Raw genomic sequence first — 17,197 nt, forward strand, 5'->3', positions numbered from 1 at the left:
GCACTTGAGCGCAGAGGCTTTAGTTCTGTGGAAGGTGGGGGAGAAGTGTTTTCAGGCGACGATTCTGATTGTTGATATAGCGGTGGCTGCGAAAATGTACTGGAGCTAGTGGCTTCTTGATGATGGAAAGGTTGTAAGTCCATTTAGAGCATGCTCCCAGCCATCGATTCCAGTTGAGATCAGAGAATGGGGGGACAGTATGTGGTAAGGAAGAGAGCGAGATCCTGGCCTGTGTCCTCTCTAAGCGTCTCTCCCCAGACGGACTCCTGCGTGCCGAACCCGTGAGAACATTTCAATAGCTGTGGCACCAAGCATCACTGACTATACAGAATACAATACATTTACAGCGACTATTCCGAGTCTCATCAAACAATCGATTCTCTCAACACCTCCTCAACACTCTCCACAAATATTCCAACAATCGTCTCAATCTCCTCGCTCGTGACGTTGTATGCCGGTGCAAACATGCAGTGGTCTCCCTTGGTTCCCTCCAAGTTCGCGCCCCCCGTCATTCCCATCATAATAAGCCCCTTTTCAAAACAACGAGCCTGCGTTACCATTGCAAATTGTTGTCCCTTCAAGTCCACCGCTGCAGCATCCGGAGCATCAAAGTCAAACTCGACCGCCCAGAATCCTCCTCCACCGCGAATATCAAATGTGTAAGGGGCTGCCAAAGCATTCGGCGATTGTAAGCGCTCTCTCAAGCGCCTCTCCAATAACTTGCCCTGGATGTTGATATTCTTCAGAAGATCTTCTTCGGCAATAACCTTTTGCACCGCCAGCGAAGCAGCACACGACAGTGGATTGGCCTGAGATATGGGGATAAATTAGCTATAGCACTTCCATATGAATTTATAACAATCTACTTGCCTGGTAGGTGTGGCCATGCTTCAATAGACCGGAGTTTTCTTGAATACCCCGCGCAACCTTTTTGGACATAAGCACGGCGCCAATCGATGCATATCTGTTCCATAAAATAATCAACAAGCGAAGACAGTAAAATTAGGTATCATTCACCCTCCTCCGAGTCCTTTGGCTACGGCTTGGATATCCGGTGCTACACCATCTCCGAAACTCTCCCAAGCGTGTAACGTGCCCATTCCTGTACCAAAATGCAGTAAGATAATTTTTGCAATGAGAGGGAAGGCTTAAACTCACGTCCCATTCCGCTCATGACCTCATCCAAAATGAACAGGGCGCCATATTTGTCGCAAACGGATTTCATTGCTTTGAAGTAGCCTTTGGGAGCCGGAACGACACCCGTGGTAGCTCCTACAACAGTCTCCGCAGCGACTGGGAGATAGGGATGTCAGAGAAGCTCATCTTCAAAATATAGCGACACTCACAGCCAATGACAGTGTTAGGCCCTAACTCGATGAATTTATTTTCTAGCTCCTGTCGCAATCGCTCTACATATTGTTCTTCTGTTTCATCAGGCTTTTGGAAGCGTTTTGCGTAGGCAGGAGAAACATGATGGAAGTTTTTCTCGTCTAGGATTGCTGCATACGGCGCTCGACGAGCGGGGTGGTAGGCTAGAGACAATGTACTGGTCGTGTTTCCATGGAAAGATAGCTTGCGAGCAATGAAGTTTGTGCGCTGAGGCTGTCCTGTTTCATAATAATACTAGGGAATGACGACAGTATGAAAATCAGTGAGACCGCACAAATAAGCAGAACAAAAGGGAATAAAACTTACCTGGCGTCCTAGCTTTATGGCGCCTTCCATAGCCTCAGAGCCTTTGTTCAACAGTTCGTCAGCCTCCAACGAATTTAATAACAAACATTCGTACCTCCAGAAAAAAATACCGCGAGCTCGAACGCTCCCTTACTGCCATCGACAAGCAGCTGGGCAAGTTCCTCCGCTGGTTTAGTGCTAAGCTGCATGTTGTAGACATCTATAATGCGATTGTGAGTGAGTGATTGAAACGATCTCTTCGATGTAAGGTATACTGACACTGTAAAGTATCCAACTGTTCCTTCATCGCCTTGATCACCTTTGGATGACTTGTACCAAGACAAGTCACAGCGGCACCGCCTATGCCATCGATGACCTTCTGGCCACTTTCGAGCTGCAGGTACAGCCCTTCGCCAGAAACAGCGATGGGCGGTCTCCCCTGCATTCGATGCAAGATGGCAGTAGTACTAGGCTTCAAGTTGACAGCCTTGGATTTGTTGTTGGCCTCAGTGGTTGCTGTAGCAGTGGGAGCCATGATAAAGATGATAGGATAACAAGGAAGCGGTAAGTGATAGAACGCACGGGAAAATCCCACCCGAAGTTCTGCGTGCCATGGTGATAAGTAGTAAAATCGGAGCCCCCATGACACTGACAGTTATCTCCATAATTTCTGTTGAAATTTTCACGTTCGTATGGGGCCTAGTAACTACTGATATCGACTGTCCTATCATGATTTGGTGTGACTGGGGAGACACTAGGGGCCAAGGGCAAATCAAAAAAGGGGATCGGGTAGATTATTTACTTGCCGTGCTCCAATCTTATCTGATTATGGACAATTCTTATCGTTATCGTTATGTAAACCTTATATACGGTGTCGTTAGTAAGGCGATTGCCATGCCTTTGACTCGGATCTTCCGCTCACAAATCAGAGGGCTCACCCCATCATTGCACAAATTCCAGTACATTGCTTCTTCGTTGGACACGCGCACACTGTTATCAAGGAATATGTCGTCAGACAAATCGAAACCGGACTCGGAATGGCGCACCATCCTTTCCCCCGAACAGGTTCGTCATGATTTGGGTGGACAGCCATCTTCAGACGCATATGTATGTATAACTGCCTGCAACTCTTTAGTTCAGGGTGCTCCGTAGAAAAGGTACAGAGGCACAAGGTTCAGGGATATACGATAAGCACAAAGCAGATGGTGTTTATGCATGTGCTGCTTGCGAGACACCCCTATACAAGAGCACGACCAAGTTCAGTAGTGGATGTGGTTGGCCCGCATTCTTTGATGGTGAGAACAGTGTTATTTATGCAAATCAGTGGCTCATGATGTATTCAGCCATTCCTGGGGCTGTGAATAGACACGAGGATAATAGTCTCTTCTTCATGGCCCGAACCGAGATCACCTGTGCTGCTTGTGGAGGACACCTTGGCCATGTTTTCAAGGGCGAGGGATTCGATACCCCCAGTATGTTTGCCCTTCAGATTATATGCACCACCTGTATTGATGGAGACTTGCAGCTGACGAACGTCATTGTGTCAATTCAATATCACTTAGTTTCTCAGATTCTGGAGGTGACAAACATTGAGCAACCAAGGATGCAGCTTAATCATGTATGCACACACGTATAGTTTGCTATATGGTAGCCTGTTCTGCATTGCTAGCTTGTATCCTTACGACACTCATGAATCAACGCAATCATTGTGGCGCTGAGACAGAATATACCAGTGAGACGTTTGAAGCCAGCCTATGTCCTGCACACTGCAGTACGTTCTTTGAGCTTAGTTATCACTAAATGTGTTAGAAGACAATTGGGTTTAATGTCAATTTCTCAGGTATTATGTTTTATACAAAAGGCGTCATTCCACAATTGCCTGCCTATCTCATTGGTTGACCGCGAGTAGTGTAAGGTGAAGACTAGATGGAGAAAAAACAAAGAGATCGTAACAGCCAACTCTGACTGTCTCGTCGTAACAATGTCAAAATACCGGTGGCAGGCTTGGAGCGGAGAACGACAATGATGCCACGCATTATCACAGTCCCTCCATATTCTGAACCAGGTCGTCCAGCTCTGCCTTCGACTCCTTGTATTTCCCTTGCATTTCCTATGAAATGTGACGTGGTTGAGCCATTATATCGGACTATGGCGAGCCTAAGGATAGATACGTACCTCGTACTTCTTCTCCCACTCGTCACGCTCCTGCTCGATGCGCTGAACTTGACGTTCGAAATGCTCAGCCTTGACATCAACCTGTCGTAGTCTGACAAAACCTTGTTAGCCATGAACCAAGTTGAACGGAGCTTAAACTCACTTCTCCATTGTTTCCTTTACGTTCTTCTCCGCAGCATCCAACTCCTCCTCCAGAAGCTGGATCTTCCTTGTCAAACCATCGTTTGTCGTCTTGGAGTGTTCACCCTCCTCTTGTGCTGTCTTGGCTTCAGCTAGTTTAGCCTCAGATTTGTCAAGGTCAGATTCCAGAACAGAGACTTTGTGTTGGAGGGATGTTATCTCTTGATCTTTCTCCAAGATCTGTTGTTCGTATTTCTTGTTCTTGGCTTCCGCATCCTCAGCTCGGGTGACAGCATTGTCAGCTTCAGCACGCAACGCGCTAAGTTTCTAGATATAGAGGCGTTGTTAGCACGAGAAAGAGCGGCGTGTGCGTGTGCCAACCTCCTTGATTTTCTCCATGGTTGTTGTTGGATGTACAGTTGAAGCACTGATCGCGGTTGGTGTAGGGTAACCTGAGATTGAATAAATACTGAGTATTAAATAATATAACACCCGTGAGAAAATAGAGTGTTAAATCACCTTTTTTGACCGGTGTAGTCGTATGTTCGGCCCGCGGCAAGGGTCCTTTCAGAGGAGTCAGCGTCTTGGACCCAAACGATAAACGCAGGACATACTCATGGCTGCACCTGTAGCTCAGGAAGGTTCGTCCAGCCTTTTGTCTGGCTGCATTGCATCTCATTGTGCTTTTATAACACAGAGCTTCCCATCCTCGAGGCTGTCATCAAGTAAGTGCCGCATGCATCTCCAGCATCAGCCAGCCCGCTCAACCCTTTGCCTTTCAGCATTCGAAATCGCCTCACCGCATTGAAAAGAGACCGTGGTGAATATATCAAGCCATCTGATGTCAATGCCCTTTACCAGGCTGTCGTCAAACAAGGTCTTGTTCTCTCCCTCCCGGCCCGTGGCAGTATACTTATAATCTGGTATGCAGTGACAAAGTTAAATGACGTTCGAGACGACAACACTACATACAACAATCGTGTTGATACAACTTTAGCTGATGTATTCAGCCTCCTATCGTTATGTTACCTCACCTTGGGACGTACAAAGGAATGTCCTGCGGTGTATTCCCAAATAGCTTCAATGCGGGTCAGTTTCTACGCTTTAATTCTGCATCTGTTTGCGATGCTTTGCGTCGCGCTCTTCATAATTCAGGCATGTGCACACGCGCACTTATTGCCAGAGGCGTAAACATCCGCCCGGTTTGATCTATGACTCCACTACTCGCTCTTCCATGCTCACCTTCCAGTTGCTCAGACTACTGACGTCGATGCCTTTTCACTCAGCAAATCCTCAATCATATGAATGAATCTGCTGTATACAACGAGTCGGATCTTGCCCCGTTTCATCGGCGATTGCACGAGCTTCGACAAATAGTCCAGCATGATGCCGAGAGCGGTAAGCACCCGGAAGCAATGACTAAACTTCTCGAGCGCCAGTTCAACGAATGCGGTATGTAACTTCATATCGGATTTCATTCATAGTCAACTAACAGTTCAATATCTGTCTCACATTATACCGTCTGCTCATAGATGCTATCGTGGAGTCACTACAAGAGTCGCTATCTGTGCTCTCGGTCGAACTCATTCCCATTCACGAGCGTCTAGTCACAGTTCGACGTCAACTTGTTGCTCTTGCTGCAAAGGAGGGTTCCCACAAAGCTGAACTCAAGCCGCTGCACGAAGAACTCCGCAAGATAGATTCGTTGAGTACAAATTCTGCTCATGAAGTCTGTTACCCTTATTTACTAGGGTAATGCTAAATCAAACAAATGCTGACCATGCTTTTTTCCACCACCGTCTGGACGCGATGGTGCTATAGTAAACGCGTTGACGGCAAATTTTTGGGTCCCGGAGGCATCGTACCGGCTTCACAGGCTCTTTGTTCATCACTTTTGGAGGAGTGCTTTGATATCCTACAAGAGATCAAAGCGCAAGAAGAATCCAAGAACGTAGCATTTTCTTTGAAGGCAATCTATGACCGTCTGAGCGGAATTCGAGCAGAGCTGGAGAATTTGGTCCTCACCCATCGTTGGAGTCTCAGAGAGACAGATTTGTGGAATTATTCTCTAAGCTTACAAGAAATTGACAAGATGAGAATTGATGGAAAGTTCGTGGACTCGGAAGGCAATCGTCCGCCAGGACAATATGTAGGTACTTTTCACACGAATGAGATCAAATGATTGATCCGTGCTCTCAGGTTCTGCTCTACCTTCTGAGACGATGTTACGGTCTTATTTATCGACTGCTATCATCCAGTGAGCCTGTTTCGGAAGAGCTCATGCCGGTGGTGTGTATTGAAAATTGTGTCGGAGTTGGCTCATTGCTGATAGTTTCTGGCAGGCAAATAAACTGTCAACTGTAAAGAAATGTTTGAACGAGGTACTCAAATATGGCGGCCCATTCAGTCCCCGTGATCTTTACCCGGTTAGTAACGATTCCGAGAAGCTGAGTAAACAAGCAATTGATAACTTCTTCTTTTCTCCGCAGTATCAACTTGCTCTGCATCAGATTGATTCTATGCGTAAAGAAGGGAAGTTTGTTGGGGTAGACGGTAGTATACCGGAAGGACAGGGAATTGTTATGGCCCACCTGAATGAATGTCATGAACTCTTGGAGATGGTACGTCGCCTACTATGATAATTTATGGCATCCATTCTTACCATACTTTGGCATAGCTCAAAGAGTCGATGGACGAAGGCGAAGAAGACGATGATGAATACTTCGAAGACGAAGACGAGTATGCGATTGAAGAATGACATTAGAACCCCTCTAATCCCGATGGTGTGCTTTTTCTTCGGGCTCAGGCTCGAGTTCATTTCGCTCGACATTATAGTCTATTGACTCATAGCAGTTACCATTTGTACAAATAAGCATGTAACTCCATCGTTTTTTTAGTCTCGTGCAGGGAGAGTACGTGACTCTGTGTGTCAAGTGCTGTAATTACAGTAAGAGTTGTCTAGCTGCCATGAAACGATAATCGCCCGGTGCTACTGCACACTGATCACTGACAGGTTGTTCGGTGGGAATCTTAGCGGAGCCACGGAGGAACGAATGCCAGATGCAGTGATATGTCTCCCAGAGTCGTGCAAGAATCGGAAAAAAGCTCTCTGCAAACTCCATTCTGCTACCGTCATTGTCGTAATATCTAGGTTTCAGCCTAGACCAGCTGATTTTGTTTTACGTGTTGTCGGACGCAAAGAATCTCAGAGCAAATCCTCGGATGCGGGCATTTTGTGGCCGACTCACAAATAACTCATAAAAATGCTGTATCGGACCTTCGGGTTTTAATACAAGTACTCTGGACCCACCTTCTTCAGCACGCTTTATCGTCGGTAGCTCGAGCTCGTCATCATTCTTAACGGCGAGCACCATGGTCGTTTCTTCAGTTGCAGAGAATGTGTTTGGAACCCTGGGTGAGTTATTTTGAGTCTTTCATTTTGACTCGGTCGTCCTCGCCGTTACCCCTCATCTTCAGATTCCTTTATATTATTTTCAAGTAAAATGTTGCTTGAACGATGCGCTGACGAAAGTTTGGTGTGTTCTTTTCTGCTGCAGGCACGGTTTGTTGGACCATTCAGCTCATACCTCAGATATGGAAGACGTATAGGAGCAAGTCTGCGGAAGGCTTATCACCTTTGTTTGTGTAAGTAGCGTCTGCATTGCAACAGTCACAGCTTTTGCAAACGTCGCTGATGTCGAACCTTATAGCTTTCTTTGGGCCGTATCTGGCCCTTTTTTGGGAGTCTATGTTATCGTGCAGAACCTCAACATCCCTCTTATACTACAACCTCAACTATTTAGTGCTCTCTCTCTTGTCTCTTGGTGCCAAGTACGTCTATATTCTGTGTTAACCCATCTCGCAAGTTCATAGTTGATATACCAATTGATCGTCTGTCCATATTCAGTGTTTGTATTACAACCGTAAATGCTCGCGTACGGTGTGCATTATGTTATTCGTGGCTGTTGCCGCTATTATGGCAGGTTTCCAAACTGGTATGGTTTTTGCAGTTAGGGTGAGCCTGGCAGATGTTTCTGGAGTTGCAGTTACTGATTTCGTCCTCCTACTTATTGCAGTCCGTTTACCATGATGGTACAGGAAACGATGCTGCGTTGCGGTTCTTCGGCATATTCAGTGCCGTCATCATTGCGCTCGCTTTACTGTAAGTGACTGTATACCCATCTATCCGACGATTGTGCTTATCAGGTATTACCAGTCCTCAATACTACGAGATCTACAAACATAGAGAGGTCATTGGAATATCAACTATGTTCATGGCCATCGACCTTTTAGGAGGTGTATTTTCCGACCTTTCACTTGTCTTCAAGTCAAATTTCGATGTTATCGCAGGTGTCACGTACTCTGTTGTTATCGTGAGCAACTCCTTCTATAGTACATCATGTTAGAGAGCACTGACATCTGATTCTACAGGTTATGGATGGTCTGGTTATCATTTCTGCCTTGATCCTCAACCCTCGTGCACACAGAAGACGAATGTATGAATCCACGATAGCATCCGAATCAGCAACGAATTCTACCCCGGCAATGATAGAAACGGCTTCAGGTGCTAGCAGGTACACTGGAGCTACCCCTAGAGAAGTTTAGAGTAACCACCATGGAAGAGTATATCCTCGATAAAAGGGATTTATCATTATAGCCTTGGTGTCCAATGCATCAAAATCAATTAGGTACCAATGCCACCAACTCTACTAACACTTTATCATTGTTCCACATGACTACTTGAGCTTTCAATCCCATCACTGTCTTTACTACTCATCCACTGTGATTCTCATCATCCTGGACTGAATTCATTTGTGCTCTGCTGTTCAGCACTGCTTGTTCCTCAGCGCATGCAATACATTGGTCTCTAATCCAGCAATTCTAGCCCAGGCCCTACTCCATACCTGACCTCCACATGATTTCTCCTACCTATGATTGTAGTATCATACAATACCTCACTAGTTTACTTGTGCACATGGAACTGTGTACTTAATCTGAATATCAACCTCCACTTTCATCAGGAAAAATGGACACTTGTAATTATGTAAAGTAAGTGTAATTAGATAGCCAGCTATTCAACAAAGGTATTTTGTTCAGTTCATGGATAATTAGTTATAATGTCATATAATAGTGTCTATTTACTGTGTTCTAAGTACAGGTGTCCTCTTACCCAGCTGGGTTGTCTAGGACAAGCATCCTCTCACCCAGCCAGATTGTCCAGGATGGGCACAATAATACCCTTTCTAAGACAAAAAGTTATTACTATACTATGTGAATTTGGTTGATTTCACTACAGATTTGTCTGAGTCAAACAGGTATGATTTTGTTATGGTAGAAGTGGACCTGTTCTCCAAAGAAGTGGTATTCATACCCACTACCAAAACCATCTACTGCTGTGAGAATGGCAGATCTATTTAAAGACTTTGTCTGGTCAACCCATTGCCAGAAACATGAATGGCTCAACCGGGATTTGAAGCAATATTTACATTTATTTATAAACAACAGACAGACTGATTGGGCTATGTGCTAGAGTATTAAAACTCTAGTTGTAACACTAACCTGGTGCTACTCATGATTAGTCTATATATATGCAAAATTGGTCATTTGTTGTATATCTCCTGCACACTATGGTGGTTCCAGCCAAAAGCTATGCAATATGAGATTCATACATTACAACCACATGTATTATGAGACTGTTAACTGCATAGTCAATTATTCACTCAAGTCCTTATTAATAAATCTAAGTGAAACACAGCCGCTGCCTGAGAGGCTATAGAAACAACTTTATTATTTACCTAAGTGAAACTACAATAGATGTTAAGGTGATCTCTAATAAATGTAATGTAACATACCTCAGCTGCTGCCCGAGAGGCTATAGAAACGACTGAGGTATTCCTATACTAAGCCCCCTACTACTTATAGTTGGAGGTGCTACTCGCTACAGTATAATGACTCCTAGGAGTACAATTGCGCTCCTAGGAGAACAATGGTTACTCCATGGAGTGGTGGCTGCTTTAGCAGAGACCGGGTTTATCCAGTTTTGTCACTTATAGTGCTTGTACATTTTCATACTCTACTGCCTCTTCTTCCTCCCATAGCTTTAGAGAATTTCCAGTGTTTTTCATGAGTGAGGGGTTTAGTGAGAACGTCTGCAACCATATCTCCTGTAGGAACATATCTGATTACTGCCTCTCCCTTTGATACTAAGTCATCTCGGATAAAATGATATTTCCGTAAAATGTGTTTTGTGCGAGCACGGAACTGTGGATCTCGTGTAAGAATGATAGCTGCTTGATTGTCACAGTGCAATGTTGTAGGTCCATTTTGAGCATGTCCAATTTCTTCAAAAAATGTCCGAAGCCATGCAAGGTGTTGTCCAGCATTGCTCAATCCAATGTACTCTGACTCTGTGGAGGATAAAGCGACCATGCTTTGTCTTTTGCTTGTCCAGGAGATTGCTCCTCGGATGGTGATAAAGACAAACCCTGATGTTGATCGAGACGTGTCTGGGTCTCCAGACCAATCTGCATCTGAATATCCATAGAAATCCATGTCCATGGAGACATCTGTGCCATCATATCGTAGTTCCATGTCCCTGGTTGCTTTCAGATATCGGAGGACACATTTTGCAGCTTCCCAGTGATGGCTCCTTGGAGCTGAGCTATGCCTGCTTAGTATTCCAACAACGTAGGAAATGTCTGGGCGGGTTCCAAGCATGGCATACATGAGGGAGCCTATAATTGAGAGGTATGACACTTGACGCCCTTCAATATGCATCTCGTGTTGCACAATATCTTCCCCTGGAGCATTTGCAAGGAGTTTTGATCCATGGGTCATTGGTGTCCATACTGGTTTGCAGTTCTTCATTTCAGTACGCTCCAGGACTGTGTTAATGTATTGGCGTTGCAATAGGGATATTGTTTTGTTTGAACAATCACGTTGGATTTCTATTCCGAGGATGTATTTTGCTTCTCCAAGGTCCCGCAATTTGAATATGGATTCGAGTTTGGCTTTTGTGATATCCATGAATTTCCGGGATAAAGCTCCTAGGAGGAGGTCATCTACATAGACAACAACAAAGTATATTTGTTTGTTGTCCCGGAATACATAAAGACATGTTTCTGCATTTAGTCTTGTGAAACCGAGCTCCTGGAGCTTGCGATCAAAAGTTTTGTTCCATGTACGACCAGCTTGTTTTAACCCGTAGATGGATTTCTTCAATCTCCAGCAGTATCCAGGTTAGATAGGAACACCCCCTGGAGGAAGCATGTACAGTTCTTCTTCAAGTTCTCCATTGAGATAAGCTGTGGATACGTCCATTTGATCAAGTTCTAGGTCGTACTTTGCTGTCAGGGCTAGAATAATTCGGATTGACTCTAAGTTTGCAACCGGAGCAAAAACCTCCTGGTAATCAATCCCCTCCCTTTGAGTAAAACCTTGTGCAACAATCCGGAGTTTGTATCTCTCAATGTTTCCGTTTTGATCAAACTTGATCCGGAACACAGGTTTTGATGTGATGGGTTTTACTCCCTTCGGAAGTGGAACAGTGTCATATACTGCATTAGTATTGAGACTTAGGAGTTCCTCCTCCAAGGCAGACTTCCATAATTCTCCATCCGGACGTGATAAGGCTTCCTTTAGTGTCCTTGAAAGGTCTGTGTTAGATGGACCAGTACTTGCTATTCCAGCAAAGAATGTCTCCTCTGTATCAGATGTTTCTTCATGAACTTCAGGAGTGTTAGGTTTCTCCATGGAGTTGTCATGCTGCTCTTTTAGAGACGTTCCTCATCTAGAGTCCTTTGATAATCTCGGTTTTTGTCTGCAGGACGGGTCTGGCGACTGCTTCTGCGTACTCCTAGGACTTCAGCAGGCATGACTGCTCTTTTTAGGAACTTGTGCAGGTACTCCAGGGAGTAGACACATTTGTGTATTTGTTGCCCCACTCACTCCTGAAGGTGTTGAATCACTCCTTGGAGGTGTTGGATGACTCCTTGGAGGTATTGTATGCCTTCCAGAAGCTGATCCAATGGACAGGCTGTCTAGCTGTATTCGGACTTTTTCCACATCAGCTGACTGTATGTTGAGGGGCTGTCCTCCCACTGACTGTAACTCTACTTTGGCTTTCCGTTCTGAAGATGGCCAGTGTTCAGGTCTTGGTTGTAGAGACTGTTGTGGAGGGTGTCTTAGCTGATCAGGTGCTCCCACTGCTCTCGGAACGTCTCCACGGAGGTATTGCCCCACTGCTCTCGGAACATCTTCATGCTGATATGGTTCCATTGCTTGTGGAACATCTCCTTGGAGATGTGGTTCCATTTGCAATTCATTTGGATCTTGGTCAGGATCATCCTCCTCCAATGTTTTTTGGTCTGGATAGTGAGCATTCTCTGGAATGAGTCCCTCCCACTGATCTGTGCTAGTGTCTGTGTTCCAGGGAGCAGTGTCATCCTTTTGTACCTTTCCGGATTCATTGAATATGACATGCCGACTGGAAAACACAGTCCGTTTTTCAGTGTCTAGGAGTTTGTAGGCTTGCTTTCCATGTGTGTAGCCAATCATTATGGCTTTGCGCCCCTTGGAGTAAAACTTCCCTTGCCTTTTGTCTTTCGGAATCAAGGCATATGCTTGGCATCCGAAAGGGCGAAATAAAGTTAGATCAACTCTCCTTTTAAACAGTATTTCATATGGGGTCTTTCCATGGAGTCCTGATGCTGGGCTGTGTGCTGTGATATATGCAGCTGTTTGCATGGCATCTACCCAAAATGACTTTGGGAGCTTGGAATCATGGAGCATAGTGGTTGCTAATGTAGCCAATGTCTGATTCATGCGTTCTGCAATGCCATTTTGTTCCGGAGTATCTGCAGCTGTAGTTTCTTGGATGACACCATCTCCTTGGAGTTGATTTTTGACTGCATTGCCAGTATATTCTCCTCCCCCATCGCTCCAGAGGAATTCTGTGTATAGTGGAGTGAAGTTTTCTTCTCCCAAATGAGTCCGGAAGAATGTTTGGACATCTTCTTTCCATTGCTTGTATCGTTCCAGTGCTTCACTTTTATGTTTTAGGAAATATATCCATGGAAATTTGGAGAAATCATCTACAATGATAATCCAGTACTGGAAACCCTCCCTGGAAGTTGGTTTGATTGGTACTCCAACATCTGTGTGCACAATTTGTATGGGGCGCTTGGCTCGGTTTCCTCCAGTGAACTTGAAAGGTAATTTCTTCATCTTTCCTAAAGCACAAGGTTCACAAAACTCCGGGGTTCCGGTAAGGGTGTCTATGTCCTGGAGCTGTCCTTTTGTAACCATTCGTTGCAAGCGGTCCATTCCAATGTGTCCCATTCTCCTGTGCAATAAATTTACATCTACTGCTGCAAAAGCTGACTCCGGGTTGATTTCGGGTTTTGCTTGGATGTGATAAAGTCCTCACTTGTGTAACGCAGTGAAGATAAGTTCCTCCTTTTTCCGAACTTCACAAGCATTTGACCCTGCTGGAAAAAGTGTTGATAACCCTGTTTTGGACAATTTGTGGACAGAGACGAGTGCTAAAGTGAAGTTTGGCACAAGTAAGACATTTGACAGTGCAATATTGTAGTCCTTATTGCCAACAGTTACTTGTAGGATTACTGTTCCAATGCCAATGGCATTTACAGAGGATTCATCCCCAAAACTGATTGTCCTTGGAGGATGCAGAACATGGTATGTTCCTAGCTCAAACCAGGAGCGGTGAGGGACCATGTGGGATGTTGCTCCGGAGTTAATAATAATTGTTGTTTTGGTCTTATCGGGTTCTGACACAAGGTAAGCTTGAATGCGTTTAGCAAGGGGCTTGGAAATATGTACATGTTCCAATGCAATATGACTCTGTTCCTCCTTGGAGTCAGATCCGGATGATTGCTCCGCTGTATTTGCCTTTTCCTTCTCTTCTCCTTTATCCTTGTGTCTTTCCTTTCCCTTCTTCCTTTGACCTTTTTCAGCTGACTGAAGTGTTTGACACTCCGAGGTGTTGTGTGATTTGGCTTTGTGGAAGTTACACCATTTCTCCTCGGATTTGAGTGCTGATTTGGAACCTCCAGGGGCCTTCCCTGACTGTCGTGCAACTTCTGCAGTGATCCAGATCTCAACTGCATCAAAGGTAAGTTTATTTTCTTCAATCGTGTTGATTACTGATGACTGAAATATTTGCCATTCAGGAGTGCATGGGAGTGATTGGAGAAGAGCAAAAGCCATGAGTTTGGTATCAACCCCTAGTTTCATTCCGGAGAGGTGTGAATCAATTGTCTGGATTTTCACAATGTGGTCCTGGATAGGTGATGTCCCATCCCAGGACAATTTGGTGAGTTGCTGGAATGAATAGAAGGCCAAGGCAATGTTGGATGTTTGATGGAGTGAGACAAGTTTATCAAATAACTCCTTGGAGCTGGTGAGGTCTCCAGTCCTCATTAGGAGGGCATCAGAGATGTGGTCCTGGATGATTCCATGTGCCTTCTCATCCTTAAGTATCCAGGTGATCTCAGGATCCTCCGAGGAGGTAGGTTTTCCTGGTGAGGGCTTAAGCTCCTCTCCAGTAACAACCCGGAGAACCTTTTCCCAATGTAGCTTTGAGATGATCTGGAGTTTCCATATCTGAAAATTGTTGGGTCCAGTGAGAACTGGACATGCGGATGTATCGCGTGTTGTGGTCATGGTTCCGAGGTTGCCGTTTCAAATAAGAATTATTTCCTGCGTAGCTTTTGCGCACCAGGGCTCATAACCTAATAAAACTAAGTGAAACTCAGCCGCTGCCCAAGAGGCTATAGAAACGACTTTATTATTTATCTAAGTGAAACTACAATAGATGTTAGTTTAAGGTGATCTCTAATAAATGTAATGTAACATACCTCAGCTGCTGCCCGAGAGGCTATAGAAACGACTGAGGTATTCCTATACTAAGCCCCTTACTACTTATAGTTGGAGGTGCTACTCACTACAGTATAATGACTCCTAGGAGTACAATTATGATCCTAGGAGAACAATGGTGGCTCCATGGAGAACAATGGCTGCTTTGGCAGAGACCGGGTTTATCCGGTTTTGTCACGGCTTCGGTGGAAAACCGCTCCACCCTGTCTACCACTGTGCCACCCATCGCAACTACCTCCATTACTTCCCCTACTGCAACTGATGCCTTACAAGGCAGCTTGTCTATGCAGCCAGCCCATGCTTGTTGTCGTGCCGCTATCACCTTCATGATGCAACACAACAAATATCTGGGAGTTGACAGCTCTGTTAAGTTATTACATTTATTTGAGCAAGGTGTCATATGTGAGGAATCGATTTTTCTTATCGCATTCCCGTCATGTCGTGGTTAACAGACTCAATCCCTGTCACTCCTCTTGCCCTTGGACTAGAGATCACAGCAGGTGTCTTATTACTTTTATCCTTTTTCTTCTTATTCTCTCTTCACACTCACGTCCTATCGTACTTACAACGAAGGAGACTTGTTGTAAATCCTCAAGAAGATATCCAAATGACATAGCAACAATCTAGTGCTATGTCTGGGAATACTTTGAAGGGATATTAATAAGCAAAGAAGGTTGTGAGTCAGCGCCTTCTCATGGGCTTACTGATACAGCCAATCGCACACCCCTTACCAATATGTTTTCTCATACGATTAGTAAATACGATAGATCGGACCACCTTCTCTTTCTTTTTTTATTGGTTAGCTAGCTGGTCAGACCACTTTCTTAGTTCTTCCCTTTCTCGGTCTGACCATCGCCGTTCACTATATAAAGAAGTACATACTCGATGTATTATTCTCTAGTTCAATATTAGTTTGGATTCGCACCTATACCAATACTCTTCAAAACTCATACCCTGATTCACCACCTTCCAGCAAGGACTTGACCAGGCATTGTATTTTGTTATATAGCTTTGTATTTGTTGCCTGACAGAATATTGAACTCACCTACTTTGAATCCTTTTCCAGAGCCCTACTTTGGAAAACTGTTTCCCTACACCCTGAAAAAGACTGTCGTTGCCACTGCACCGGTCTAAACCTTCATCATCACCTTCTCCACATCTCTATCATCCCTATCCCTCTCCTCACTATCGTCATCGACCTCTTGCTATCCACACCACTACACCTATTGTTGTTCAGTCCTCTCAAACTGGATGTCTTATCTACCATCACCGCTCTCGTCCAGTTCTTTGCATTTTTTGCCATCATCAGATACCTTCAAACCGGACTCGTAAGCGACGTCGTATACCTCCACCGTGTCTACGTCCCAACAGCACTCAGAAGAGTGGGTATCAGACGCGGACCGCAGACACCAGAGAGATTTCCTTGCAGCCCTCAACAAGCCGCTCCCGGTCCTCCCCGTCCCTACCAAAGTCCGTACTCCAGACGCGGAAGGAATGGTCGAACAGATCACTGAGTTGTATCAGGACTCCTCTGCTTCGTCTTCTCCAATCGATCTGATCGAGGAAATCATCCTCGACATAAACAACGCCCTCGCCCTCACCCAGTCCATTTTTTATCATTCCGCCATCTGTAGGAGAAATTCTCAGAGCCTCAAGGAGGTACTCCAACGTCTCCGACAAAGCATGGAGAGAACTTTTAATCTTCATATTCCTGCAGCACGGACAAATTCCGTTGATCAACTACTTTGAGAGTCTAGTACGCCCGAGTTACAAGAATACTCAGAGGGTTAAGCTTTTGAAGGCAATAGCCAACGTACAGGAATGAAACCTGCATCTTATTTCGCAGGACCATATTCCAGATCTCCTTGAACTTTCTCGAATCCGCCCTCTTTCATTCCCGGACATACCCAGCCGCCTCCTCCCCTATGACTTCAAACACACCTTGCTTTGTGGCATTGTTCTAAGGAAGAGGCCTCACGAAGAACCCACCTACGATATCCCATCTTTGTTTTTTACAACAGATTACTATGACACCTACTCCGCCTCTCCTGTCCATTACCAACCTATCCAATACTTTTGTATCAGCAATCACCTTGACAACCTTTCCATCATCCAATATCTGACACAACTTTGCCAAACTCTCTACCTCCCCGAAGTTGAAGATCTTGACGCATTCGGACCACGGTTTGGTCTTCAACACAGTACTTCCATCGTAATTGTCACGCCCTCTACCATATTCGACGAGTTGTTGCTGCGTTAGCACAATTTGATCAGCTCATCGCAACCGCTCAGAGGAAATTCCGTGACGGAGAAGACTACACGACCAAAATTG

The 17,197-nt window shown here is 45.0% G+C and overlaps 6 protein-coding genes across 6 annotated transcripts; 3 read left to right on the forward strand and 3 right to left on the reverse strand.

The window, feature by feature from the left end:
* Positions 1-274: 274 nt before the first annotated feature.
* SERLADRAFT_472755 (uncharacterized protein) lies at positions 275-2,271 on the reverse strand (the record flags this gene model as incomplete). The annotated part of the gene is made up of 8 exons (XM_007320702.1): positions 275-809; positions 871-964; positions 1,018-1,102; positions 1,159-1,293; positions 1,347-1,623; positions 1,696-1,736; positions 1,790-1,894; positions 1,954-2,271. The coding sequence occupies 8 exons, from the start codon at positions 2,207-2,209 to the stop codon at positions 366-368; spliced, it is 1,437 nt and encodes a 478-aa protein (XP_007320764.1).
* Positions 2,272-2,544: 273 nt separating this feature from the next.
* On the forward strand, positions 2,545-3,399 carry SERLADRAFT_472759 (uncharacterized protein; the record flags this gene model as incomplete). Its single annotated transcript, XM_007320703.1, has 4 exons — positions 2,545-2,739; positions 2,810-2,969; positions 3,018-3,146; positions 3,200-3,399. 4 exons carry the CDS (start codon positions 2,569-2,571, stop codon positions 3,265-3,267), a joined length of 528 nt encoding a protein of 175 aa, XP_007320765.1.
* A 313-nt stretch (positions 3,400-3,712) lies between these two features.
* On the reverse strand, positions 3,713-4,368 carry SERLADRAFT_440245 (uncharacterized protein; the record flags this gene model as incomplete). Its single annotated transcript, XM_007320704.1, has 4 exons — positions 3,713-3,784; positions 3,850-3,940; positions 3,992-4,296; positions 4,351-4,368. The coding sequence occupies 4 exons, from the start codon at positions 4,366-4,368 to the stop codon at positions 3,713-3,715; spliced, it is 486 nt and encodes a 161-aa protein (XP_007320766.1).
* A 131-nt stretch (positions 4,369-4,499) lies between these two features.
* Positions 4,500-6,977, forward strand: SERLADRAFT_472763 (uncharacterized protein; the record flags this gene model as incomplete). The annotated part of the gene is made up of 11 exons (XM_007320705.1): positions 4,500-4,610; positions 4,667-4,694; positions 4,752-4,846; positions 4,901-5,058; positions 5,256-5,421; positions 5,502-5,673; positions 5,791-6,118; positions 6,169-6,258; positions 6,312-6,395; positions 6,459-6,590; positions 6,647-6,977. The coding sequence occupies 11 exons, from the start codon at positions 4,586-4,588 to the stop codon at positions 6,725-6,727; spliced, it is 1,359 nt and encodes a 452-aa protein (XP_007320767.1).
* A 273-nt stretch (positions 6,978-7,250) lies between these two features.
* Positions 7,251-8,996, forward strand: SERLADRAFT_472765 (uncharacterized protein; the record flags this gene model as incomplete). Its single annotated transcript, XM_007320706.1, has 7 exons — positions 7,251-7,384; positions 7,527-7,614; positions 7,680-7,800; positions 7,877-7,984; positions 8,046-8,131; positions 8,186-8,342; positions 8,401-8,996. 7 exons carry the CDS (start codon positions 7,342-7,344, stop codon positions 8,572-8,574), a joined length of 777 nt encoding a protein of 258 aa, XP_007320768.1.
* A 7,137-nt stretch (positions 8,997-16,133) lies between these two features.
* SERLADRAFT_395107 (uncharacterized protein) lies at positions 16,134-16,610 on the reverse strand (the record flags this gene model as incomplete). Its single annotated transcript, XM_007320707.1, has 1 exon — positions 16,134-16,610. One exon carries the CDS (start codon positions 16,570-16,572, stop codon positions 16,255-16,257), a length of 318 nt encoding a protein of 105 aa, XP_007320769.1.
* Between the last annotated feature and the right edge of the window lie 587 nt (positions 16,611-17,197).

This window comes from Serpula lacrymans, assembly GCF_000218685.1.
Source record: "Serpula lacrymans var. lacrymans S7.9 unplaced genomic scaffold SERLAscaffold_10, whole genome shotgun sequence".
Taxonomy (NCBI): domain Eukaryota; kingdom Fungi; phylum Basidiomycota; class Agaricomycetes; order Boletales; family Serpulaceae; genus Serpula; species Serpula lacrymans.